The 27475-nt window shown below is 27.9% G+C and overlaps 1 protein-coding gene across 1 annotated transcript in view; it reads right to left on the bottom strand.

Annotated features, from left to right (window-relative positions):
• Positions 1-11750, bottom strand: part of LOC107457221 (uncharacterized) — an 81210-nt gene extending 69460 nt beyond the window's left edge. Inside the window, exon 1 of the mRNA XM_043042031.3 lies at positions 11276-11750. Within this exon, the coding sequence (XP_042897965.3) occupies positions 11276-11336 (61 nt within the window). The 5' untranslated portion in view covers positions 11337-11750. The remainder of the gene's footprint in view (positions 1-11275) is intronic.
• Positions 11751-27475: the final 15725 nt, after the last annotated feature.

The following is a 27475-nucleotide window of genomic DNA, read 5'->3' as shown; positions in this document are numbered from 1 at the left end:
AGTTCAGTGCCTTAACCACAGAACCATAGCGGCTAAATAGTTGAAGCACTAAAGTAGAAATTTAAAGTAAAAAAAAAAACATGTTTTCTGAAGGTATACGTATACACATTTTCTTAAGGTTATAATTAACTTAATTACACTGGTGAAAAATTGTTTTTGCAGCACTTACACAAATACTTGATCTTGACTAATTCGGGTGTAAAGATTTTAAATCTGAAATTAGTTTTGTTGCAGATTTGCTTTAAAATGGCATTTTCAGTCGAAATGTACTTTGTCGAAATATAAAATTTAAAAAACTCTATAGGGGGTTGAGTAAATATTGCAACTAACTTCTTGGGGAGTTAGGGCACATCATTAGAATTAAAATTAGATCGAATTTCAACTAACGAGAGAAAAATATCGTACGCGACGAAGTTTTTAAACTTGCACATTTCTACAAAGTATGGACTGAAAATGTATGGACTAAAACTATAGTTTGTAGAAGGAAACTGATTGCAGATTTGAAATCTGCGATACGGAAACATATAAGATCCGGTGAAACATCTCATGAATCAGAAAACTAATTTTTTCTCCAGCGTTATCATACCAGTAAACTGAAAATTATTTTTGTGTATTGCGTTTTGTCATTTATATTTTTAGTAAACGTTTGATTGAAATCCTCAAGATATATTTACTTAACTAGCAAAGCCGAAAATAATTCATAAATAGTTCGTTAAAATAAATCATAAAAATTAGTTGTGAATAAAAAATAAGATTACTTGTATGGCGTTGAAACTAACTACGCATAAAATATTTTGCATTGCTTCAAAATACATAAAAGTATGGCAAAATATAAACTAGTTCAGATGCATTTAATGAATAATCTCTGAAAATTAACAATTTAATCTTTTTCATGAAAATAAATTCTTTTTAATATAATATTATTTTTTCATCGCAGTAACATTAAAATATTGAGGTTACGTTTATTAATTACAATACTGCTTCACATTTAGATTAAGTAAAAAAAAATACAAATTTAATGATAAAATAAACGTTCTATTTATAAGAACAGAGAGCTGTCTAAGACTTTCAAATGTACTTATTAAAACAAAAACGTTTTAGACCTTAAGTATATTAGAAGTTTTCCAATATTGTTACAAGATTGCTAAAACATAGTCTTAAATGCAAAAGTAGGAAAACAATCAAATACTACTTAAGTCTAATTCTTCCCCTTCAATTCTTCTCTTCACCTAAATACATTTCACCTTCACCAACATTGCAAAATATCGACAAATTCATTCACCATCTCATAGATCGATGTTTTCTTAAACGTATTTAAAGGGAACAAATAGTTTTACAACGTTTCCTTCGTAAACAGGAAGTAATCATCTGAACTTGTTTTGAAAAAAAAAAGACTAATATAGTTCGGGGGTTTACCTAGTATAGCCAAGCAATTTATTTAGTGGAATAAAAAAACTCGTTTTGTGGCTCTTTAATATCAAAAAGGAAATTTTATTTTTAAACATGTTTAGAATTATTTCTGAGACTAATCTTTAATAAATAAGCTTAAAAGAAGAAATGATGATGATTTTTTTTGCGTAGGATTCCAATGCTAAAATAATTATTTTAGCTTTAATCATGTTTTAGTTCTATTGGTCATTAGTTAATTTAATCACTTTGGGGGGAGCGGATTTTTGTAACAATTTACTCTAATATTTAACATTATCAATTTTACTCTAATGTTTATTAACTCTAATTTGTAAATTTTTTTTATTTACTATTATTTTGAACAGTCTTAAGGCCATTTGAGAGGTTAGGGGAAAAAAATACAATTCTGGAACTTAAACATTAGGTTATATTTCTATAATAGATTATTTTGCTCAATGTATTTAGTTATTAACGTATAAAGCAAACTTGCCCTAATTTGAGTACATTGTAGATAAACTGCTTACATTACTGCTTACATTACATTACGTTACATTTTGCTTTACTATGATAAAAACTACAAGAGTTAAAAATTTGAAATTAGAAAGCTGTGTAAAAAACGCGTATGGAGGAGTACGATGAAATTAAAAAATAACATTAAATAATTAATTCAAGAATTATTAATTGTTAAACTTGGAGCAAATTGAAATTTGCTCAAAGAATCGTAATTTGACGTGCTGGATGTTCCATTTTTTTTATGAAATTGAGTCAAGCTTTTTCTTAAAAATTCTAATAGGTCCAAAATTTATTGCAATCTTAAGGGCATTCTTTCATGTACTGTAATTGCATTTTTTGCTTTACGTAACTTAACGCAAAATTTTGCTTTGCTAAGCGAAAACTGTAAGATTTCGAAATTTGAAATGAAAAAGGGTTGTTTGTAAATGTATAAGAAAACTTTACATTTGATAATAAGCTAAGGATTTTTTAACATTTAAACAAGTCGTAAAAAATATCACGTGGGCTACTCTGCAGCATTTAGAAATGCAACTACTGTAGTGAAATCTAGTTTGACTAGAAAAGATTATTACTAGTCATTGGAAATTTTCATTATGATAACAATTAGTATTTAAGTCATTTGTAATTAATTAATACTTAATTTGACTTACAATTAAAATAAAATGATAATTTTAAGAGATTGGTTGAATTCTATTGTAAGTTTTATTAACAACTATAAATACATCCAAAACACCATTTTTGCTAAATTTATTTCATAGGACAGATTTTTTATCTTAATTAAAATTAAAAAATTTAATTAAAAAAAGCATGAAAGCAAAATTTTTTTAAAAAAAGGTAATGATATTAGTAATCGTACATCAAGTGAATAATAATTGAAATTCAAATAGTAATTCTTTTATACATCTTTAACAGAACGACTAATGAGCTATCATTGTCTTTGCTTCCATTTCTATTTTATCAGATAATTTCATTAGTTTTATATATATTTCCAAGTAGTAGTTAATGAATCTTCTAAAAAAATAATTAGTCATTTTAAAAATATGATTATGTTATTCTTCAAAGAGTTTCGTTACTTGCGAATGTAGTATGTTATTTGTCTAATTATATAAAGAAACAGCCGCAGGAAGACATTTGTATTAAAATTGTAATTAAACTCTCGCATTTCTCTAATTAAAGTTTCTTAGATAAAATATAAAGGATATGGTATAATAAAAATATATTTCATGTTTTCCCTTTCTCCATTATACTAAACAGGGAATCAAGTTTAGCAAGAAAAGAAGAAAAAGCAAATTTATCAATTAAAAGTTATAGAAATAAATTTTAAAAGAATGCAATTCTTTATGCAATTTTTGATATGCAATTTTTTTCTCTTATTCACTCTAATGTTTTGTAAATAGTATTATTTCTGTAAGAATGTTTTAATGATTGCAAATATTTAAAAACGCAATATTGAACTCAGTCATGCTCTCAGAAAAAAGAATTGGCAAAATTACCGGAATATGTTAAAATTTACCTTATTTCTGGCTCTATGGGAACACCAAAAGGATCGGTAATTTTTACTGAAGCGCCTTTGTTATGAATTTTGTTAAATTAACAATAAAATATGGTTTTATAAAACGTGATAAAATCTGTTAAATGTAGTCAAATTTGGTAATTTTATCATGATACTTTAGAGCATGGCATAGAAACCATTTATTCGGTTAAATTTTCTTTCAGTTTCGAATTTTTTACTAATAGTGTAGCAGTAAGAACTATAATTTCGAAAAACAGAATTTCTGGTTAATCCGTTACCACATAGACGGAAAAATTACCAAATGAATTGTTTAAATACGGGTATATTTTGGTTTTATTAATCAGAATTGTGTGTGTGTTTTTTAAGAAAGGTCATTACCATACAGAACGGCATTTTTACCAGAATTTGTTTCTCTGTGTGCGAATCTTTCTCTGTAGAGGACTTTCTGAGTTAAACTAACATTTGCCACCACATTCACCATAACATTTGCCACCACACATAACAAACCACATTTGCTTTACACGTAGAAAACAAAAAACGAAGCATTTCTCTCATTGGAAAGCATTTTAATTATCTTTTGAGAACAACAAAGCTTCAAAAAGTGGTTTTAATGAATGCTAGATGCAATTGATTCAAAGATAATTCTGAAAGGCATTTTGGAATGCAGCAGTATCATTCAAATTTGCAGCAAATTTAATATGGATTCAATTGAATCATATTACCACACAAATTGATTTCTTTTTGTACTAGATTGTATGCAATTATAATTTTACCAGACAAAACTGCGGTTTAATTTTCAAAATTGCGGAAACATTACACAATGTTATCGTTCAATGCTAGTGCAAAAAAAAAAAAAAGGAAAAAAAAAACGGATCACCTTGAATTATTTTTTGTCTAATGAACATCACGTTCAAGGTTTCGCTCTTTATGGTTTGAGGGGATGATCTCGAATATGCAATTAATTGGTGCAGACAGTATTAATTTAAGGTACCTAAAAGACTACAATTTTGAAAAATAAAGTTTTAGGTTTCCCTGTTCTTCAGTTTAAAACTTAAATGCTTTTACGTTTTTTATGCATTCTTGTATATTTAAATTAATTTATAGCTGAACATTCACTCTTGAAAATCACACGATTTGCTGCAGTGCATTGCATAGTAAATATTTCAACTGACGAAATTTATCGTATGTTTTAAAGCTCATTTTTATTTAAAAATTAATTCGAATGAACAATTTCCTAAATACCAGCATTTTTCTTGCTTTATAGTTTTGAATTTTTCAAAATACTTTAAACTACTCTTTCCTCATTTAGAAATGTGATCATGTAACAGCGTGCATAGAGTTTATTTTTTTCTAGTTCATTATTTATCTAAAGTTTATTATTTAGTTTTGAGTATTTTTTTCTTTCCTGTAAAAAAGAAGTGTTAAAAATGAATTAATTTATTTATTTTATTATAATTAATTTTATTACGTTTTGATTGTTACAAATCTAATTAAAAACATTTATCTCGTCTTTTGGTGCATTGCAATCTGTAACATTCATTGTAGTCTTTGAAACTATAAAAATACTGGCGGAACCATATTACAATAAATTAATAAAACCAAATGTTTAAAAAAACAATTTCGATATTAAAGTTATTAAAGATTATTTTCACTAAATGAACATATTTTCAGTCGATTTCATCCACTTTTACGTATCTTAAATCACGCGAACCCTTTGAGTTTAAGAACGCTATTTGCAACGTATGTAAATGTAAGCTTTAAATTACTCGCATAAGATCAAAGGTATCTCGCAGGATCTTCCTTAAATAATGATATTCTGCTATCAGTGTAAGGATACTATGTCAACACGATAACTTTACATTAGGTATCTTTTACTAAAGGCTGCACCGTTTGGCAGGTGTTAATGTGAAGAAAAATTGAAGGTTCCATACGAGCACCGGAATTAGATCTAAATTATTGATGATAAGTCTCTTTAGAACTTATTTGCTCTCTTTCGAACTTTGGCAAAATGTATTTGACAAAGAAAAGGAGATCTGGTAAGGGAGCAAATCATATTTTTTAAGAAAATTAGTATACTTGGATGTAATGTACTTCTTAAACGTTACATAAGGAGTGGACTGAAAGTCAAGGAAATCAAAACTTTGATGTTGTAAATTGTGAAATGGTAATTAATGTTATTTTAAATATTATATTATAATACTTTAAATAGTTCATTATAACATGCTTTAAATTAGTTTAAAATAATTAAAAAATATTATTAATTTTGGGGTTATATGCATAAACTTTTCGACTTTTCTATTTAAACAATAACATAAACGATAAGAGTGCGCCTACTCAAAAAATAATCCCAACCAAACACTCAGCTTTAAAAAATTTCGCCAATTGTACCCATTTTTTTAAAATTTTATTATATAAAATTTCTCTCAGAAACTATCATTCCTTAACTATATTATACGGATGATTCTCCCCAAATATGACAATTTACTGTAACTGAGCCGTCGTGACTCAGGGGACAGAGCGTTCACCTTCCAATGCTGTAAACCGGGTTCGAATCCCAACCATACGAATCCCGCACCCTGTTCACACCGACCACAGTGCTGACGTAAAATATCCTCAGTGGTAGACGAATCATGGGTTAGAGTCCCCTTACCACCTGGCTAACCGTGGGAGGTTTTCGCGTCAAATATATATATATATATATATATATATATATATGGGTCATTCTCACAAAAACAGTCATTTTCATGTCCCCAGTATATTTTATGTTTGTTTTACAGCTTACGAAAAAAAAAGATTTCAGGGAAAGTGTCCTTCGGAATGCAAGCTAGCAGAAGAATAAAAATAAAATTATCAATTTTTATTTTTTATTTATTTTAGGTAATTAAAATATACCAATATGTCATTCCCTCACTTGTCCCCACTGCTGATTTAAAAAAAGAAAAAAATTGTTTCTGAAATAAATTTTTTTTTTTACAAATTCGTGTTTTTTATTTCAGAATACTGAAATATAGAATTCAGAAAATCAATTTTATATTTAATTTCTGATAAAAATATTAACACAGCACTATTTTAAACTTTGTCCCCATGTTTCGCGTCATTCCCTCACAACAATGTTCTTATCACCTGCAATCTTCTTAGAATAAAAATATTTTAATAAGAACTTCAGAAGTTAACAACTGGCATCATAGAACAAAATTGCAGTATGTTTCCATCTTCAACTTAAAGAAGCTTTGCTGTGGAATAAATTTGAATGAATCAAACCAGGTAAAATTTTTTACATTTGTCATTCCCTCATGTCATTTTTTAGAGTAAAATAAAATACAACTTCATCGAGAAAGTGGATAATTATATGTTGCTTTCTTGTATGAATATAATTGTATGTGATTGACTTCAGAAATTAATTAGGCCTAACTGTTATTTTTAAATTTTATTGAATTCGTCATTCCCTCACTAGTGTATAAAGTGAGGGAATGACGCTGAAGTGAGGGAATGATTCAAGATGAGTATATTATCAAATTTTCTTTTGTTCAATCGTGCCAGCCAATTTTATTTCCCAAACCTGTAAAAACTATTAAATGTATAAGACTAAATTATAATAAATATTAGATATACTTAGTATGTTATCATTTTCAAAGTTTAGGTAGATGTAACTTAGATAAAAACATGTATTAAAATAAAATATCATTCCCTCTCTTTTCAAATAGTGAAAATAATTAATTTACTTATTAATTAATTTAAAAAATAAATTAAAAAATTAATAAATTAATTTATTAAATTAATTTATTTATTTATTAAATTAATTAATTAATTATTATAAATTAATTAATTATAAATTAATTAATTATAAATTAATTATTTAAAAATTAATTATTAAAAAATTAATTAATTTAAATATTAAGTATAATTTATAGGATATATACTTTCTTTATAATGCCATTACATATTTCTATTAATATAAAAAGTTTCAGAGCTTTTTATTCACTTTACTTTTTTGGGATTTTATGAACTGAAAAATGACAGTTTTCGTGAGAATGACCCATATATATATATATATATATATATATATATATATATATATATATGCTATCTTTTTTCTCATTAATATTTTCTCTTTTTCGTTGGCAATTTTGCGTTTTATATTTTAAAAAATAAATCAAAAAGAGAGGGATTGTATTTTAACTAGGCACTTAAAAAGATGCCGAGAAAGTTTTAAAAAAGGTTTTTTGAAAATTCATTTGCTTCTATTATTTGTAAAAGTATGCACCTAAGATTTTTTAAAGTGCAGGGAGAAAAAAAGTATGGTCAAAACTACCATAGAATACGGTAAGGCTTTATCGTATTCCTTGATGTAGGGAAACACCAAGAAGTTTGGTAATTTTTGCCGATGAAATATAGAAAAATTTGGTAATTTTATCTTAAGTTTTGTATTCGTTTTTTGCTTCGTTGTGTTTGCTTCGCAGCCTGGCGTTTTTTTTAATTAAAAATGTGGTAATAAGAACTATAATTTTTAAAGCCAGATTTCCTGTAAACCGTTAGCATATAAATGGAAAAATTTTCTAATTGGATGGTTTAAATACCATACATTTAGTTTTTCATTCATAATTGAAAATTTATACATAAATAAGAATTATATTGTTTTTTTCTTTTCTTTTTATTTTTTATTTTTAACCAGAAATATTATCACCCTACTGCACGATAATTTTACCAGAGTTTTTTCGTCCTCGTGCAAATAGATCCATTTCTTATACTACTTAAAAAACGTAAAGTAGATTTTTTTGTTAAATTACCTTTCATAACACAAAAACACTGATAGTCAACGTTAAAAAAAAGCCAGATATTAAGCACATCAATTGGAAATTTATTGAAAAAAATTGCAAAGAATTATCTCAAAACTCAAGATCTGTGGAATTAGTAGTTGAAATGTTCATCCCCGAATGCTGACTTTTCTGGGAGCTTGACTCCGGTTCCGACTTTGAAATGAACTTGTTTAAAAATTTAACTCTTGAGGGAATAAATTTAAGATATATATATTTGTATAAAGTATTAAAACTATGAAGAATAATTATCAGAAAAATGTTGGATATCATTATCTCACAAGCATTCTTGCATTCGGCACAAATCACGTGATTTCATGACGAAATGAATCTAAAAATTAATGAAATGTAGCTCAAAAATTTCTGAAAAAGGGAGAATTAGATGCACTCAGGGTATCAGTACTTTCTACCGTAATTTGATACGGAATTTCTTACAGTGTGTATATATAAATTTCGTAAATATTTAACGTAGGTAAAAGACTAAACATTGAACGCAAGATTAATTTTTAAATAATTTACTGCCAGTATCGCAAGAAAAATGGTAAAAAGCCCCATATAACTTAAATTATAAATTAAATATATTAAATTTATTTTTGAAAAAAATATAAGTGGCTTATAATAACCAATTTTTATTTTATTTTATAATCCTTGACACAGACCCAATTTTTTAGGTTTACGACTACTAATGTTCAACTCCGTAATTTTGAATTCAATTGAATCAACACTGTAATTTTGAGTTAAAATCCAGAAGTATTGGGGGAAATTGGTCCTCATGGAGTACTTTTTGATGGAAGTAACCAGCATTTGTGTTACATGGGGAGGCAAACCACGAGAACCTCCCGTGGTTAGCCTGATTTCAAGAGGATTCTAACTCATGATCCGTCTATCACTGAGGATATTTCACGTCATCACCGTGGTAGGTACTAGCCGGATGCGGAATTTGTACCGACCAGTCATCGCTGGGATTCGAACCCGGTTCACCTTATTTGAAGGCGAATGCTTAATCCCCTGAGCCATCGTGGCTCATATAATAACTAGTATGAAGTGATAATGTATGTTTATATTAATAAAGAATCGTTTTTCAAAAATTCAAACACATTAAACAACAGCAATATTTAAGATATCACATTTACGAATTGGGGTAATAATGAAAAAACAAGTTTTGAGATATATGGATAAACAGACAGGGCATAGTACTTTGGCCTATGAGTAAATAATGTTTTAATATAAATTCAGTTTTATTAAAGATGGAGACTAGAAACAAATTGTTTTTGTGGATTTGAATGAAATTGAAGTTTGATAATTTTGTCAAAAATGGTAGTTTGACACCTTTGAGTCCATAACTAAATAAGATAATGAGAATTCCACTCCAAATTCTTATAAATTATCATCTAAACATATTTTCAATTAAATTTCCGAAACTTATTATCATCAATTTTTTTAACAATCATTCTTATGGAGGGTGTAACACTTAATTCAAATCCATCTTAATCTAAAATTTACAGAACACTTTTAAAATAAAAAAAAGAACTCATATTGATCATTGCCACACGATTTAAATTAAGACACACGACTCAATGAGGCAACAAAACCATATCAACATCAATTTCCTATAAAAACCAAGACTAGCTTAGATAAAAAGATCTAAATGCAATATAGATAATCGTTATAATATGTATAGCTTTAATTTAATTTTAAATCCAGATTAATCCTCAGATAGATCATTCTTCATTAAATCTTTCGTTCATTTCGTAATATATCTTTACACATAAAATATGGAGAAAACGAAACTAATTGCAGTAGAGAAGCACATTTTTCTTCTTGATTGTCTTTTGAAATTTTCTATTAAAGTTTGTAATAAAAATGATGAATTTTATTGCATAATGTAATATATAAATATAAATGATCAGAGATGATTCTTAAGGTAAATATTTGGTTCATTTCCTGATATACATCTTTATTCAAGAAATATGTTTAAATAAAACAAAACCAATTCGTAGTTGAGAAGCAAATTGATCTTTCTGATTTCTTTTCAAAGTTTGTAATAAATGATTAATTTCATTGCATAATGTAATTTATAAATATAAATGATCAGAAATCATTCTTAAGGTAAATATTTGGTTCATTTCCTAAGATATATCTTTATACATAAAATATGTGTAAATAAAACGAAGCAAATTCGTAGTAGAGAAGCAAATTGATCTTTCTGATTTCTTTTTAAAGTTTGTAATAAAAATGATTAATTTAATTGCATAATGTAATATGTAAATATAAATGATCAGAGATGATTCTTAAGGTTAATATTTGGTTCATTTCCTAAGATATATCTTTATACATAAAATATGTATAAATAAAACGAAACAAATTCGTAGTAGAGAAGCAAATTTATCTTTATGATTTCTTTTTAAAGTTTGTAATAAAAAAGATTAATTTTATTGCATAATGTAATTTATAAATATAAATGATCAGAGATGATTCTTAAGGTCAATATTTGGTTCAATTCCTAACATATATCTTTATACCTAAAATATGTATAAATAAAACGAAACAAATTCGTAATAGAGAAGCAAATTTATCTTTATGATTTTTTTTTAAAGTTTGTAATAAAAATGATTAATTTTATCGCATAGTGTAATATATAAATATAAATGATCAGAGATGATTCTTAAGATAAATATTTGGCTCATTCATTAATATGTATCTTTATACATAAAATATGCTTAAATAAAACGAAACAAATTTGCAGTAGAGAGGAAAAATTGATGTTTCTGATTTTTTTTAAAATTCCCTTTATAGTATGTAATAAAAATGTAATAAAAATTTAATATATAATGTAATTTATAAATATAAATGATCAGAGAGATCATTTTTATACTAAATATTTTTGTTCAACTCATAATATATATCTTTACATAAAATATGTAGAAAGCGGAAAAATTTGTAGTAGAAAAACAAATTGTTCTTTTTTAATTTTTTTTAAAATTCCTCTTAAAGAATAAAATATAAATATGATTAATTTTAAGCTTACCTTCAAAAATCTCAAATCCAATTAGAAGCATTAAGCAGAGAAAAATAATCCTCATTGTCATTATCAAGCCTTTGTATATTATTAGACTAACACTTATTAAATGAAGGAAAAAGGCGAATAAAAATAATTTTAGTTCATTCAGATATTCATATATATTTGTCTATTATAAAAAATTGTAAAATATTTTAAGCAACATCTCAAGTTTTGTCACAAATTAAAAGTTTTATCAAAGTTCATTTGTGTTTCAGTTTTTCAATAAAAGTTCAGAGCCTTAAATTTAATAACAAAATTATCCACTAAAATATTTCTGAAAGGACCGAGACTTTTAATCCCACAGGAAGGAGCGAATTCCTGTTTTTAAAAATCAGGATAATAAAGTTTTCCCGAACAACTTCTACGTTTACCGAATTCCTTGATGCGTTTGAGAAGTTAGAGAAGGCCTCTGTTCTGAATAAAACTGTTTCCCTTTGGATCTTTAAAAGATGAGATGAAAGGATCTATATACTACAGCGACATCTGGTGGTAATGGTTTGCAACTTCATATCAATACATGAAAAGGAGAAATATTTCTTTATTAATGATGAATATTTTATTCTATGCTGGAAAAAAATATCGAAAATTCATTGTTGAATTGAACGAAAGGATTTATTCTGAATTTGTTTTTTCAAAATTACAATTTAATTTCAATAAAGAATTGAAAACAATTACCTCCCCACTCTCTAAACAAATCTACGTTTATTTGAAAAAAAATATTTTGTTCTATGAACATGAAATTAAATTGTTTTTAAGGTCAAGACAGTTAACTTTTAAGGCAAAAAGAACAGATAAATTTTGGTTTTAAAGCTTGAAAAATGTAATCTAGAAGGTAAAATAATTAAAAATTATAAATTATTTATGAAATATTGTAATTTGGTGTCTCATAAACAGCACAAAATGCGAAAATAAACATTTCTTTTCAATATTTTTGACTTAAATATTTGTAAAATATAGTAAATATAGTAAATTTATACATTTACTATACTTAATTAGTAAATTTATAATTAAAATATTGTAAATTCCTTCTTATAACAAACTTTTAATGTAGATTGAAGGGGACTGAATGTTACAATCTGTACATGTTTTATTGCTATTTTAACTAAAACTTGCTTTATAGTATTTAAGTTTTTAAAATTCACGTATTTGACTCAAAAAATGAAACTTCCAACTTTTTCCGGGTGACTTAGTTTTTTATTCAACCTATATGAAAATTCGCAATAACAATTCTTAATTTTATTCGAAACGGAAGTTTAAAATTTTTTTTTAGTGTCAAACCCTATACATTTTAATCTACAGTTTATGATGATAAACTCCAAAAAATAGTTTTTTTTTTATCAAGGGTTATAAGACAGAATTTGCATATCTTGCATAAAGTTGGATTATGTAGTAACACTTATCATACTAAAAGGATATTTATATAAAAAATGCTAAATTTAATCAATATATAGTTTGGGTGATACATAAGTGATATTTAAACAAAATGTGAAATATTAATATCCATTTCTTTTTTCTTCTTTGTTTATTTTTTAATTTTTTAATTGTTTATTTATTATTTATCAAATTATGTATTTATTTATTTTAATTACTGAATTCGATCACACAAAATAGTCTTCCTTGACCCCACAACTTTTAACAGACAATTTAAGGGGATTGACAACTTAATTTGATTTGCGTTGCCATTGCTCAGCCGGAGGCTTCTAACTGCAGTTCCAAGAAAAACATTCTCATTTAAATACAATAAACAGACCACCCTAAATAACTTTTAATCTAATGATCGAATCAAAAGTTATTCTGGATTGATCGGATGATTTTTTTAAAAGAATCGTTTTTTTTTTTTAAATTTGATTTCTCTGGAACTATTCGGCCGATTTAGCTCAAATTTTGCTTTTCGTCATGTAAAATTACATTCTTTGAAATGATGCAAAAATTGGATACCTTACAATTCAAAAGTGTTTCGATTATTATTAAATAACATGATTATTATTAAGTATAGAAAATTATAAAAGAAGTATAGAAAATTATAAAAGAAGTATAGAAAATTATTATTATTAAGTTATTAAAAGTTACTTTTTGCATGAAACTATATTTGAACAAATGAAATTTAAATTTTTACGATTTTTTTTTATAACTCACTTAAACATTTTTGAGATATGTTGAAATACTCAAAAATTGAAATTTGCATTAAGGGATATAAACTTTGAATCGCACTCCTGATCAAACTATTAGGAGCATGTTTCCTAGATTGCGGCTACCCCCTATATTTTGGGGATCAGGGATTCGAATCCGTTGAAGAAATGGAGATGTTTATTCGGAAAAAGTATGTTCTTGTGTCTGATTTCGTGACTTAAAATATTGACTGATCTAATTAATTAGCATATTTGAAGTCGCCTCCTTGAACTATTAAAATTGTTTACTATAACGTGGAGTTCTGATCATTAGATAAAATGTATTCAGAGAGATCCATTTTTTCCCTTCTTTTTTGCACTGTACATCTATCCTCATTAGAAGCAACAGGATTATATATCACAATAAATAGCGTGGTTTCTTAGTATTCTATATTTCATATCAGACAACCATGTTATTATTAACCATATTATATAAGAATTGCAGCCACATAACGAAGTTAATAGTGGAATTAAAATGAGTTCTATCATGTTTACAATGATGTAGCTTTTATAACTTTTTTTCTGACGCTCTAATTACAAGTAAATATATATGTTAGTATTTTTTAAATATAAAAACAGTTTGATTGTAAGTAAAAGAACTGCCAGATTATCGGAATTACATTTGTAATAAAATATAAAATAAAAAAAAGTAGTTGGAAAAAATCTTCCTTTTCATTCATATTCTAAGCATTATCAGTAATTGATTATGTAAATTAAGAAAATGTCAGTAATTACTTACTCTTTCTCTTAGATAATATAAGCAAGTAAGTACAAATTTGAAAAAAAAATTACTTTAATTATTAACAAATATAATTATTTTTTAGAAGTGAATGGTCATTCTATTCTTAACAAGGGACGCATGTGTCCATATCTGCATCTATGTATCCCTATTTCATATAAACATAAGTTTTTAAAATTCCAAATACTATATTTACCCCTTATTTCAACTTAAACTAATACAAAATAATGAAACAAATATGAAACAAATGGTTATCATGCTTCATAAGAATATAGAATCAGATTTAAAATAAATACTTGAAATAATATTTTAGAATTTCAGAGGACAAAATTTTCTATTTTTACATAACTTTGAAAATTTGCATTAAAAATTTCAAGAGTATATAAAAATAATGCCTTAAAAATTTTGTTTAAACTTTCATTTTAAATTGTCAGTTAATCCATGCTTTTCAAATATCTAAAACACAAAAAAGCTGTATAATAGTATTTTCTTTCTTTAATTAGTAGCCTTACTAATTGCTTTCAAGTGGCAATTAAATGGGCTAAGAAATAATTGCATAATTGTAAACTGCCCATTCCAAAAAGAATAGGACCAATCAAAATATTTTGATGTAATGATCGGTCGATCGGATCTGGGACTCAATCTTAATGGTTCAAGGGGTAATCTCAAATATGCTAATTAATAAGTACGGAAGATATTTTAAGTTACGAAATCAAACACAAAAGCATTTCTCGCAATAAATATATCCTTTTTTCGATGGATTTGCATCCTGACCCCTTAAAAATGAGGGGGGGGGGTAGCTGCAATCTTGGATATATAGTTCCAATAGTTTTGTCAGCAGAGCTGTCTAAATTTTGAAACTCTTAAAGCTAATTTATTATTAAACAAATGCCAGCCATTCACTATTAGGTCATTAGGCTTCTAGCTCTTCAGTACTTCTTAACAATATAGTCAAAGTCTTTTAGTGTAGAGCACGTGTCCAAATGCGCAGCAGTCATGGCTTGTCCGGAGTTACATAAAAGACAATCTGATGAAGTAGTCAGCTAATGCTAATTTCACTTTCTACGTAATTCACCATACCTCGAGACCTTTTTAACCGAAAATTTTTGCATCCAATTGCGAAATCCGTTCAAAGATAATTCCAGGCAACAACAAAAAAAACTTTTAACAAATGCTTATATTTTTTTATTATTTTATTTAATAATAGTAAAAAATAATTGATTGTAAGATATAAATTTTTTTTACATCATTCTAAGGAATGTAATTTAATATGGTAAAGTTCAAAATTGGACCGAAATTGATTAGTTTTTGAGAAATAGAATGTTGAAAAAGTCATATTTTAACCAGGCAAACCATTCAAATCCGTCAAAGGAAATTATGTATATTTTGGAAAAGTGCGTTTTTGTGTCTGATTCAGTAACTTTACTCATCTGCACTAATTAATTAGTATATTTGAGGTTCCCCTGTCGAATCATTAGGATTAAGTCCTAGAAAGTAAAGATCCGATTATTAGATAAAAAATTATTCATGGTGGTTCATTTTTTCCCTGCACGTTTAGGGAATAATTGCGTGTATACTGTTGATTATTTTCTATTTAACAATTATAGATACCTGTGTTAATCTGTATTATTTATCTTACATTTCGCCTTTCGCTGCAAAATTCACAGGCAGATGATGATCTAAATATACACAAACAACTAAACCTTAAACCCTATCTTTTGCGTTAACGGGAAATTATATTCAACAACAACTAACGCCTGAAGCTGTTTACGGATTTGTCAGTGAATGAATTTCAGTGATAACGCTGCTAGGCACAGTTTGAAATATTTCCTGAATTTGTAATATATTAACTGTATGTTACCAGTATGTTCTTACATAATTAACTACCAATCCGAATTATTGATCTGTTTTATATGAAAGTCAAGAATTTAGCAGTTTGTACTCCAGTTGGTTATTCAATCTACTCCGCAAGCTTAAACTGTTGAGCTAAAATATTGATTTGAATATAATATTTGAAAAACAAATAAAAGAATCAATAAATGCAGATAAATATCTTAAACTTTTATAATTTATATACACATTTGGTTTAATTTTGTAAGATTAATGAAAAGAAATTCAGCAGTCAATTATTTTGATGAACATATTTTTAAAATCAAAAGTATCATTTTCAAAGATTTAGGAATTAAGCTGTATTTTGTAATTTTTGACAATCAGTGCATTAAAAGTTTTTGTTTTTTAAACGAATTCAAAGAATAAATGAACAAATAAATAAAAAAGCTACAAACCTCTTACCATGCACCACAACATTTACAGCTCTATTACGTTCTTTGAAGTTTTTAAAGAAATTTGAAATTATTATTTTTTTTTCCAATGGCCACCTGTGTTAACATTTTTCGTCAATTCAGGCATTTACAGGGCAGATTTGTCTGCCTCTCTGTCAGGGGCACCATATCTGGTGTGCCAACATTTCTCCCACAGTAAGGACAGACAGTACAGAGAAGGAAAATACATCCATGCCTTGCCCGGTATTCGAACCCAGAACCTTTCTGATACTAGATCAGTTCAGGCCCCTACACAGGCCGGTCGGCAAATTTTCAAATTATTATTTGTTGCAGAAATCCATGAAAACTTTCTACTACTATTTAATTTTTTAAAGTGATGTAAAAACCAGAAATAATCAAAATACAGTAAAAAAACGTAAGATACAGGGCACTCTAAAAAAACCCTCCTTTGATTACAGTCAGTGATCGCCAAAAGTATCCCAGTCAATGACAATAAAATTGCAATTATGCCCGTGAAGCTATCATGATCGTAAACATAAAGGTCTCATGAAACTCATGAAATGTACGGACACAAACCGTAAATTAACGTTATGCTTGTTAAAGCTGTCTTCAATTTGACGGACTTTGATAGATGAAGGTTGACATAGTCGAGTAAAACATTCCCCTCATTCTCAAACAACGAAACTGACCTTGTAAAATAACGTTCAACTGTACTAATTTTATAGAAATTTTTTTGTGTCAGGAAATTGTAATCTTGCTAATGATAAAAAAAATTCGAAAATTAATTTTCAATTTGCACATTTTAAATTAGTGGGTAATAATTCACAGATAATTATGAAAACTATAACCAATTAGACAGTAATAATAATTCCGAATGCAAAATAAAGTGTACTAATAGCGATCGATGTTCGGTTCTAAAGACGACTCAAAATATTTGATGTTAAATTGCGTCGTGGATTACATTACAAATGAGCATCAAAAAGCTTAAGATTGTCTTTTGAGTTCTAATGAAAATAAATCGAGAAAGAAAATATATCTGGTTGTGAATTTTATTGAATCTTACAAGACGTGAGATGTAGTGAGAACTGGAATACGCAGAAAAAAAGTATATAACCAACCTTCACAATCTTTGGAAAAATACACGGTGTAAAGAATAGAAATTTAATATATTTACTTTGTGCAGCAACTATTTTCAATCACAGTTCTTTTAAACTATTTGAATCGCTGTAAAGAATTTCAATGTGGAGGATTCCAGCGATCATGGCCCTTATTAGGTTAATTTTCACGCGAAACTTCAATAAAGTTTTAACAAATATTTATTAGTTGAAAATAAAATAGTTTAGTGTGTTTTAAGAAAACAAAATGAATTTTGATTTTCTTTTTTGCTCCCGACTTGTGGTTTTGAAAAAACGTCGTCCGAATTCGGTATTGAAAAAACGTCGAAGTTTTGTGAACGAATGCTTTTTTTCAAATTAATATCAAATCTAGCCCTTACACACTACACTGCTATAAATTTCTCAGAAAAATGGCTAAATAACAATCTATTTAATTGCTATTTTACTATATTTAATAAAAAAAACAGTCAAATAACCATAAATAAGATGGTAATGAAACTATTAACAGCGAGAAAAATAATTTATTAGCTATTTTTACTTAAAACGGTTAAATAACAATAATTTTACTACACCAACTAAGACCCACCTAATGAAGCAACTTAGTTCCGTGCAACCGCGTACATATTATAGCCGAGAAAGCAAATCTGTCAATCTCATGACTGACCGAACGGGGGTTCGAATCCCAGCTCTGACACCTCCATTCCCTTTAAGGAAGAGTTTCAGTGTCCTGGGCTTTCCACTGCCCATTAGTACATGAGAAGTATAGCTCCAATGTCCAGTTAAATTTCTTTTTTTATGGTTTTGACACCACGGTAGTTGTAAATGGTTAAGAAAACCGTATAGTTTCGTATTCATGATTTTATAACCATACTAGATGTAAACGGTTTCAGAACCGTAAAGGTGAAAAATATTCTTTGTCGTAAACTTTACTGTTAATCGGATGAACAGACTGCTGCCGGTTATTTTACCATAATTTTAGAATGAAAATTCTAACAGTGTAAGGTAAATTTAAAGTGAAAGAAGTGTAAGGAATGAAAATTTAATGTTCTTACTTTGTGTAACGTATTTTTCAATTGTAAGGAATTTATGTTATTTGAAGAGAAAAATTTTTTCCTATGTTTAAATAAGTAGTCTGTCAAATTAATCCTACAAAAATATAGAAATTATCTGGCAAGACCACAATTAGTATTTTTTTAATAAATCATTAAACAGGAGACAAACTTACATGGTTGTGGCTTGTTTAACTAAATCCAATAATAGACACTCATATTTCATCAATACACTCCATGTAAATAAAAACTAACAATATATTGAAATTGCACAGTTATTCGCCTTTACAATCTAATAATGGTCCAAAAGCATTTATTATATGCTTTAAACATGTTCTTTTATTATTTTACACAAAAATTTGGTTAAATAGTTTAAATATCTACTAATTATTCGACAAATTTAAGGAGCATTGAAAAACATTACCTTCTTACCCAATGAGCTGTAGATTGATGTAAGATATATCAATTATTTGTATTACGATTTAATTTCACATTTTGAAGAACGCTCAAAGTAAGAACGGTCGTTCTCGCTCCCGTGAAAATGACTGGGTGAGGTTTCGCCCTCTATTTCTCGCTCCCGTGATATTTCCGGGATGGAGTGTTCAGTAGTACCGCTCCAATAAGAATAAAACTAAATAATTTCTTTCGCCTGGTAAAAAAATTATTTCTCATTTTACACACCGGAGGGCAGTACCTGGATATTTTTAGGGTAATTGTGGATAGTTTATTTTAAACTAGATGTCAGCACTAATCAAATACGTGTATTTGTGATTGGATAAAAAAAATAGACACTCCTTAGACCAATTTCTAGAAAATTAACAGATCGTTAAGGGGTTAACTTGAAATGTAGTAATCGTTCACACAAATTTTAGAGTTTTCAGTACCAGATTAGGATATATTTTCGCCACAGTTTTCACAGTGTCTATTTTATGCGTTTGAAGTTTTTACAGCATATTTTTAGTGTATAGTAAGGAGAAAACAATTTAATTTTTGCTTGACCTAAAACTAAGAACGTGGAATGAGCTAATTTCATAATAAACTTTCATCACCACTGGAACTTCTCCCCGCATCTTTCGTGGGTGATACGCTCTTCGCTTTTTCTTTAAATTAGCAACAAAAAAAAATTATTTTCTCCTTTTTAATTAACTCGAGAAATGCAGTTTATGAAAATTAAATTTTGCTTTCCTTTTTTTGTTTGCGTTTAATTTTACTTTACTCTTAAATAGGTATATTGTAAGTTCATAACGTTATTCTAATCTAAACAAATTTTTTATTGCAATAAATGCAAACACTTGTGTTTTTATTCCACTCCTGCATTGATTATTTTATTGCTTACTCTTATAAGAGGAGACACCTTCACCTTTAGTTAATTTATTCGTCTCCCGCTTACGGTTAAGCTAACGACTTTTAAAAATAATTTATTTTTCAAAATGAATTGAAGTGAGCATTCCGTTTCCCTTAGCAACTCATAAAATTTCGGTTAACGGCTTTTGAAGGAGAAAGGCAAAACAGAATGAAATTAAAAAAAAGGAGGTTTACAAATTTCATCCAATTACATTTAATGCTTCTTTGGTAAAAATTGTTTTTGAAAAAAAAAACTTAATATGAAATCCAAAACAACATTATAAACACACAAAAGAAATAAAGAAAAAAGATAATTCTACTTGACTACTAATATTAAACGGCCACATTTTGATGTTTATGGATTAAGCTGAGCTCCGTTGTTGAAAAATATAAAAGTTTTTTCCCTGATAATGAAAGTCAAAAGTCTATAAGTATAATTATAAATTTGAGAGTAAAACTCCCCTTGAAGGCACAATTATTTAATTTCATTAAGGAACTTACTTTACTATTAAATGGATCAAAATCGTTAATTTTTATTTTTATTTTAAGAAATTAAAGCAAAAAAAATGAATGGTTCACTTACGTCAGCCCAATACATGCAAATTCAAATATATTTTAAACTTAGTTTTTGCTTATTAACTTTTGAACACAAAATTGACGTTCATAACTAAAAAAATAACAAATAAATTGAGAAAAACGAAAAAAATATCGAATTTTGGAAAAGTACCCAAAATGTAACACACGATTTAAAAATTCTGTTTAAATGGTTTTATGAGTTACAGATTTCAAAAATTTAAATTTATAATATATATATATATATATATATATATATATATATATATATATATATCATCGTTAGCAGCATTGGCACGACAGCCCTTTGTGAGCCTGGGCCTTCGTCAGAAGCTTTTCCCATTCTGATTTCCAGTTCTTTACTTTTAGGATGGCAAAATCCTCATCCACTCTATCTTTCCATCTCTTTTTGGCCCTTCCTCTTGGCCTTTTATTGGAGGGGGCTGCATTGAAGACTCTTAATGCTGTTCATTCTGGGTTCATTCTCACTGCATGCCCGGCCCATCTCATTCTACTTAGTTTAATAGATTTAATGATATCATCACTATTACAGATCTTATATATTTCAAAATTATATCTTTTTCTCCAGTTGTTGTTATCGAGGATAGAGCCAAGGATGGTTCGTAGGACATTCTATTCGAAGGTTGCTAATAACTTCTCTTCCCTTTTTGTTAAAGTCCATGTCTCTGAAGCATAAGTCAAAACTGACTTGATTAATACCTTATAAAGTAAAATCTTCGTCTTTCTTTTCATTAAGTGAGATTTCAATAATGATCTTAAACCATAGAAGCAGCGATTGGCTTCGATTATTCTTTTTCTGACTTCAGGATTAATGTCATTTTGATAGTTTATTTCTGATCCTAGATAAGTAAAATTTTTTACAGATTCAAATCTAAAGGAATCTATTTCAAACAATTTAGGGACAGTTTCCATTGTGCTGCAATACATACATTTTGTTTTCTCCACATTTACTCTTAAGTTCATTTTTCTGGCTGATTTCTCCAGTGCAAAATTTTTTTTCACTCAGTGCAGTCCTAGATCTTGCGATGATTTCTACATCATCGGCGTATGCCGAAATCTGCACTGATTATACCGTGATGACAGCAAAGAATATAGAGTCCTCTATATTCTTTGATGACAGTTCGGCATTTACTTCTTTGGATTTCGAAACAGCTTGGTTTTTGCTGGGTGGGATTGTTAGCCCCACGCCCAACCCCCAACCTGGAGGACCAGTCCCCTGATATAATCCCCAGGGCAGGGTACCCGGCTATACCCCCGAGTGCTGGGTACCTATTTTAGTCGCCTCTTACGACACGCATAGGCTACTTTGGGACAATTCTTACCCCCCGGTCACCACACTGGGCATATATATATATATATATATATATATATATATATATATATATATATATATATATATATCGGTTTTTCCTTCGATTGACTACAATCAATGAGCATGCTTTTTACAAGGATTAAAGGATTAAAATAAAGTATTAATTAAAATAACATAGTAATATTTTAAGATGATTGAACATACAACAAAAAATTTGCATAAAAATGACGAAAGTAAATTAAAGATATAATTTCGCTCCTTAACTCGCTAATAATTAAAAAAAAATTCGAAATTAAAAAAAAAGAAATTATGCTCTTGATCAATACATTACGTGCTAAATTAAAGTAACAAAATAAATCTACTCTTTAATGCATGCAAATAGGTAAACAAATTAGAATTAGAATAATAAAAGTTGTTACACTTAAAGGAAAACGGACACATTTTGAATCGTTATTTAATGCATTGTAGCGTGATTTTATTCATCAGTTTTCAAACTGAAACACAGTCAAGCCAGCCAGAAGCTGTTGTGCAATTTTAAATGTCTTAAAATGATGAGATTTTTCTAAATGGTAAAGAAACATGCAATTTTATTGCCTTTAATTAGATCGGAGAAAAATAAGTTTAACTACACAGCTGGAATTTTCATTCTAAAATTATAGTGAAATAACCATCAGCAGTCTGTATCTTCTATTAACCGTGAAGTTAACGGTTAAGAATATTCCTTTAACTTTATGGATTTGAGACTATTTACGTATGGTTAAAATGTAGCGACTCGAACCGCGTTGCTCATCCAGTAGGTTAATTGTAAGGAGTAACATTTCACCTACCTGAGGAAGCGCGCATGCGTGTGAGATACTTAGACCGAAATTTAAGTGTGACACGAACTGTGTTATAGGCTTTCTTATTACGCTCCTCTTGTTTGTGAATACGGTGTATATCACGCAACTGAATTCATGAAGTAAATAAATTTTGTTAAGCTTCTAGAACTTAATTTAGTTTTAAAATCTTTAACATTTGTTGAATAAATTAGTTTATATTAGTCTTTTCAAAGCCGTGTGATACTATATTTCGAAATCAAGAGTAAAAGGTGTGGCTCTGAAAGTCTGCAGTGATGCAGCTCTCCCGAGTTGGTAATGTACTATACCCTTAAGTTTTTACTTCCTACTTCCCAAAAGAAACCGTAAATACAAAACAATATTTTTTATTTAAAACCATTTACAACTAACATGGTTTCAATCCCTAAAAATGAAATTCAACTTGACATAGTTAGGCTTTTCCTAAGGCAATTGGCATGGAGTTGGGCTGCGGTTTCGTTTTGCCAAGTGAACTCTGAAATGTGGCTTTACTAGTTTATCTAGTGGTGCCCTCCATCGTAATGGATGAGAAGTAATAGACCTTTTTATTTTAATTATCTACATGGTACAACCATTTTTGAGTGAATGAAATTTTAATAGCTCCAGGTCACCAATTAAAATGTGCAAAAAACTCTTTATGTGCTTTTTCGTATTAGGTGAAAGCAGTCAATAAATGATTTTTCTCTCGGTTAACAGATTGAATGTCATTTTTATTGTTGTTGAACTCTCTTGATTGAATATGGTAAAATTAAAATTAAAAATGTTGTTATTTAACCATTTTGTCCGAGAAATTTTGAACAGCGTAGATGCATTTGATGCCATTACTTAAATTTGAGGAAATTGATAATTGTTGTAAATTTTCTTTTTCAGATTGGGAAAAATAAACTATAAATCACGGATATTTATTAACTTTAAGAACGGGCCGTTACCCTAATTATAAGCTTTTATATCAACAAATTTTTACTAACTTTGAATAAAATTATATCTAAACATAATTTAATTTTTTTCTTGACTCTATACTCTTTACTGAAAATCTTGGTAACAAAAAATTAAAGGTAACACTTAATTAAAAAAATAAATAATAATGTATATTTCTTAAGCTAAATAATAGTATCAAAAGTAAAAATAATGGTTAGGATAAATGCATGCTAATATTATGTTGCGTTAATAAAACATACTTATTTTGTCACGATTAACTAATACATGGTAGTATAATTAGAAATTAAGTTCAAATAACTAAATAATAAAATATGAATTCACAATCTCATTTTTTTTCAAAAAAATGGTAGATTTGTTTCTGATTCATACAAAGAGAAAAAATATGGTAAAACCTATCGAAATATGGTAAAATTTACAATGTTTCTGGCTCTAAAGGAATACCAAAAAGATCGGTAATTTTTAATGAAATGTTTTTGATATTATTTTGGTAAAATTATTAATAAGATATGGTCATATAAAATATAATAAAATTTGATAAATGTGGTGAAAATTTGGAAATTTTATCATATGTTATGATACGTTAGACCACGGCATAAAAACAATTCATTCGGCTAAATTTAATCTTAAGTTTTATATTTTTTACTAGATGTGAGGTAATAAGAACTATAATTTTGAAAACATGAATTTCCGGTAAACCGTTAACATATAAACTGAAAAATTTGCAAATAAATGATTAAAATACCTTATAAAGTAGTTTTATTTACCAGAATTATAGTTTTTGTACCAGAAATGTCATTACCATGCAATGCGGTATTTTTACCAGAAATTTTTTCTTTGTAATTAAGTCCAATATAGTGAAAAGGTGAAAAAATTGATGCATATTTTTTTCCAGTAATATTTTTTCAGTGAAGAATTTATTACGTAGGAAATTATGATTACAATAACTTCTTATAGAGTCCAATACAACAGGATTAGATTTTCAGAAGGTCATGGATTTGGGTGTGGTTGAAACTTAAACAATTCGCACGTCTGAAACTAAATTATTTAAGCAATAATCCTTCGCTAACTTAAAAATTATTATTATTAACGGCTACGTGCGAATGAGACATTTCTTTTAATAGAGATTTGCTCACATAAATATTACATAAATGAATTTTCTTAGGAATATTATTAATTGTAACTGAATATGGCATCCATTTCGGTTTATACTGAAATTAATCAATAGACCTTTGATGGTTCTACAAAACTAATAGACTTATAATTATTATATATATGTATATACATAAGTTTATTTTTATAAGGATATTTTTAGTGAATCTAAATTGTTTATTTGCGATTTAAAGAAGAAAAAAAATTATATGAAATAAATAAATGAGAAGAAAATGTCTCTTTTTCAGATTTCGTTCGCTTAACCCTTGAATATTAAAGCATTATCTGAAGTTATTATTAGATTACTGAGAGAATTAAAATCAAATTAATGAAAAGATATGGAATATAGTTTTCGTATAACAGAAATTATGATTATGAAACCTCATATTACAAAAACAGCACTCCATTGATGTTTTTGCTTACCCTTTATATGACAAGCATAAATTTTTTGATATTCAGTAACACTTAAAATTTCGGTAAGTTTTACCGATGCGTTTTTTGAATGATTTTGATAAAATTAAAAATAAAATATAGTTTTATTAATGTGTGGTAAAATTTCTTAAATGTGATGACATTTGGTAATTTTATCATGATATCTTAGAGCATGGCATAAAAACCATTTCTTAGGGTAAATTTATTTATTAGATTGGATTATTTACTAAATATGTATTATTAAGAACTATAACTTTAAAAACCAGAATTTTAGGTAAACTGTCACCATATGATCGGAAAAATTATAAAATAATGGTTTAAATATTGCATATTTGTGACTGGGTGGCGCAGTTGGTTTGACGTCCGCCTCCTGAGCCCAAGTCTGCGGGTTCGATCCCCGGTCCAGACACCGGATTTTTAGGATGCAGAAAATCCTCAGCGGCCACTTCGTATGATTATGCGGCATGTAAAAGATCCCTGGTGTGCCTTATTGGCTCTTGGTATTTCCGGCAAAATTAAATTCCCAAAGCACTTTAGAGTCCAAATAGAGTCTCGGTGCTGCAGAAACTAGACATGGCAGAGACTAGACGTTCAAACTAACATGGCCAACGGTATCTCACCCATTGTGGTGGTCCTGAAAGAGTGGATACCTTTCTGGAGAACGCACTAGGTCTGCTCATCGGGAAGACTGATTGTGCAGCTCATAAGAAGTAAAAGAAATATTGCATATTTTGGTTTTATTAATCACAATTATGCTTTTTTTTTACTGGAAATATCGTAACCTTACAGTATGGTACTTTTATTTTTTGTTCCGTGAAAGTTAGAAGCCAATAATCCCAAAAACTTCAAAGCATGATAAAAATAACCGATCGATTATTATTTTTTAAAAAATTAATTTGCATTGGCATTAATTGGCATCTAATTTGGCATTGTGCATTTGAAATTAATAAAAACTTTATTAGCTTGAAATTTAATTTATTAATTGAAGAAAGAAACATTTTGAAATATTTATTACTCAATGAAAAAATAACTAAATGAAACTGTTGTTGAATCGCTGTTATTAAAAGGAAAAATATTTAAGAATTTAACTGACTTCAGTTTTGTAAAAATATCAAATTAAAAATTAAATTTTAAAAAAATGAGCACAGTGCCCATAAACAAACTGAAGTATTTAACCATTTGGCACAGAATTTTTATTAAATTTACCTTCATTATTTTGCATTAATATATGTTTAAATTAGTGAAAAATAATATATTTGGCATTTTAATAATCTGTTCTTATGAAATACAACATGAAAATCGGTTTCCTCTTCTGCGTTAAGAATAAAATATTCCCAACGCTGCTCACTTGCAAACAATAATTTTTCTAATTTCAATTATTTGCAGTTGTTTAGATCAAACAGATACAGTCATTCATCATTGAAGTTTTTTTAATTTACAAAATCAGTTGTAGAAAAATATTTGAATACAAATGAGCTTTTTTCCAACTTCTTTTTTCGAACATTATATTTTAGTACAAATAATTACGGTAATCTAATAATTTTTTTCTAGTTTTCTTTATACTTTTTTTACATTTAAAAAATACTAAAATATACTTTTGCTTATAATTAAATCGTCGGAAAAAATATATTAAAATAATACCTGTGTCCCATCTGTGTCAAAGAGCTAGGAAAAAATTTCAAAAATTCTAAATCTTTAAGAAAAAAATTAAAGTTCTTCACATTGTATTCCAACAATGTTCTAAAACTCAAAACAATCGCCAGAAAGGAGAGGGTGGATAAGAAAGCATTTTGCTTTGAGCTATTGTCAGCCTGAGTCCTAGGGGCCTAGTAAAGAGGAAACAATGAATTCGACAGCAATGAAAAATTTGAGAAAAGTATGAAATCGAGTTATTGCGCAATTCTCACATTCTAAATATTTTGCGTGCTGTAATAACACTTCATTAAAAAATATATTTTAAAATACCATGTGGAAATCCGCATTAACATTTCTGTTTTTTAAGGCCGAAATAAATCATGCCGTGCACGTTATGTTTCCCGGTTTGTCATATTTTAGTGAGCATTAAATCAGTTTGTATATGTGTCCAAGTCATTCTTTGGCTGTATATTTAATATCGATGGATTACGTTTGCATTAAATTTTTTAAAAAAATCCATTAATTAAAATATCCTAGATTAATTTAAGATTTCAG

Source organism: Parasteatoda tepidariorum, chromosome 9 (genome assembly GCF_982258835.1).
Source record: "Parasteatoda tepidariorum strain Cologne lab strain chromosome 9, Ptep-v5.0, whole genome shotgun sequence".
Taxonomy (NCBI): domain Eukaryota; kingdom Metazoa; phylum Arthropoda; class Arachnida; order Araneae; family Theridiidae; genus Parasteatoda; species Parasteatoda tepidariorum.
Note: the sequence above shows the minus strand (reverse complement) of the source record. Positions and strands in the feature narration are given on the sequence as shown.